The sequence below is a fragment of the Physeter macrocephalus genome, unplaced genomic scaffold (assembly GCF_002837175.3).
Source record: "Physeter macrocephalus isolate SW-GA unplaced genomic scaffold, ASM283717v5 random_12340, whole genome shotgun sequence".
Taxonomy (NCBI): domain Eukaryota; kingdom Metazoa; phylum Chordata; class Mammalia; order Artiodactyla; family Physeteridae; genus Physeter; species Physeter macrocephalus.
Window position 1 is genome coordinate 1 of NW_021157624.1, and position 1,596 is coordinate 1,596.

At 51.6% G+C, this 1,596-nt stretch overlaps 1 protein-coding gene across 1 annotated transcript; it reads left to right on the forward strand.

Moving 5' to 3' along the window:
* Positions 1–771: 771 nt before the first annotated feature.
* LOC114485928 (breast carcinoma-amplified sequence 1-like) lies at positions 772–1,580 on the forward strand (the record flags this gene model as incomplete). The annotated part of the gene is made up of 2 exons (XM_028487716.1): positions 772–1,343; positions 1,470–1,580. Coding segments are annotated over 2 exons (683 nt in total), but the record flags the coding sequence as incomplete, so codon positions are not given.
* Between the last annotated feature and the right edge of the window lie 16 nt (positions 1,581–1,596).

Consider the following 1,596-nt stretch of genomic DNA (forward strand, 5'->3'; position numbering starts at 1 on the left):
CGCAACGGGAGAGGCCACAACAGTGAGAGGCCCGTGTACCGCAAAAATAATAGTAATAAATAAATAAAATAAAATAAATTAAAAAAAATATTAACTCATAGAATCTTCATGACAAAATTATGGATGTAGGTTCTACTATTTGCCTCATTTTACCAGAAAATTGATGCACAGAAAAGTTAAGTAACTCAGATTCAAATTGACAGTCTGGCTCAGTGGTTCTCGAACGTGTGTTTTGCCCCCAGGGGACATTTGGCAACTTCCGGAGACAATTCTGGTGGTCACCACTAGGCAGTGCTTTGGGCATCTGGTGGGTAGAGGCCAGGGATGCTGCCGTACACCCTGAAAGGCACAAGGTGGACCCTGGAACAAAGAATGATACGGCCCTAAACGGCAGTAGGTCCCGAGGCTGGGAAACTTGTTCTCCTAACCCCATAACTGCTGTCCTGCCTCCCAGGTGAAATCATGATAATTTGTTTCTCACAGGATTCCCGCGGAGATAAAGAAGATAATTAATGTGTCACTAACACAGCACCTGGTGCGTGCTTTCCAGTAACTTGGCTTTCCTCTTCCCTAATCTTCCATTCCTCTCTCCAGAGAAAAGCAGGGTCAGAAGACACCTCCATAGCTGACTTCTGCTCCGCAGAGGGACCCAGGCACAGCAGAGTCCCAGACCGCATCACAGCCTCTGTGTAGGAGACGTTGGGAGTCCATTAGCAATCCTTGAATTTCCTCGCTGGGCTGAATGACCTCTGTTTATGTTTGTGTTTGCAGTCGATTTGGAAACAAGTGTCCAGGAGGATAATGTGGCCACTTCTTCCCCCAAGACAGTGGAGATAAGCGCTGTTGCGGATGCCAACGGGAAGAATCTTGGGAAGGAGGCCAAACCCCAGACACCAGCTGCTAAATCTCGTTTTTTCTTGACACTCTCTCGGCCTGTACCAGGACGTACCGGAGACCAAGCCACGGATTCATCCACTGGACCAGTGAAGCTTGATGTCAGCTCCGATAAAGCTCTAGGGAACAAAGACCCGAGTGAGCCCATGGCACTTCCGGTAGCAGCTGCACTGGGGTGCGACCCGGATAAAACCCCCGTGCAGACCCCGGCCCAAGCCGAGGGCCTCTCTGCCACTTGGGGACCAGAGTCTCATCTTTCTGAGTCTGGGGGGGCAGCCGCCTCCAAGCCCAAGGACTCCAGCTTCTTTGACAGACTCTTCAAACTGGACAAGGGACGGAACAAGGCCCTCGTGGACCACCAACAGGAAGCCAAGCGTGCAGAGCATCGCGACCCCACCGCCGAAACTCCTGGATTCTCCACGCAGTCGGACGATGTCCCTGCAGAGAGGGTAAGACAATCCATTTTGTTCTTAATGCAGGCTCGGGGGGCGCTCGTGGGGCAAGACGATTGCACGTGTGTTGCTGTGCCATCACGGAGGGGTCCTGACAAGGTATCAAGCCGTGGATCCCTCTAGAACCAGCAGCACATTGCGGCGCAGTGCTCGCCAGTGTTTCTGCGGGCAGAAACATCTGTTGGAAGAACAGCAACAGCCGTGGCATCTGTTTCACGTAAAAGAAAAGAGGAGGTGAGTCACATACAGA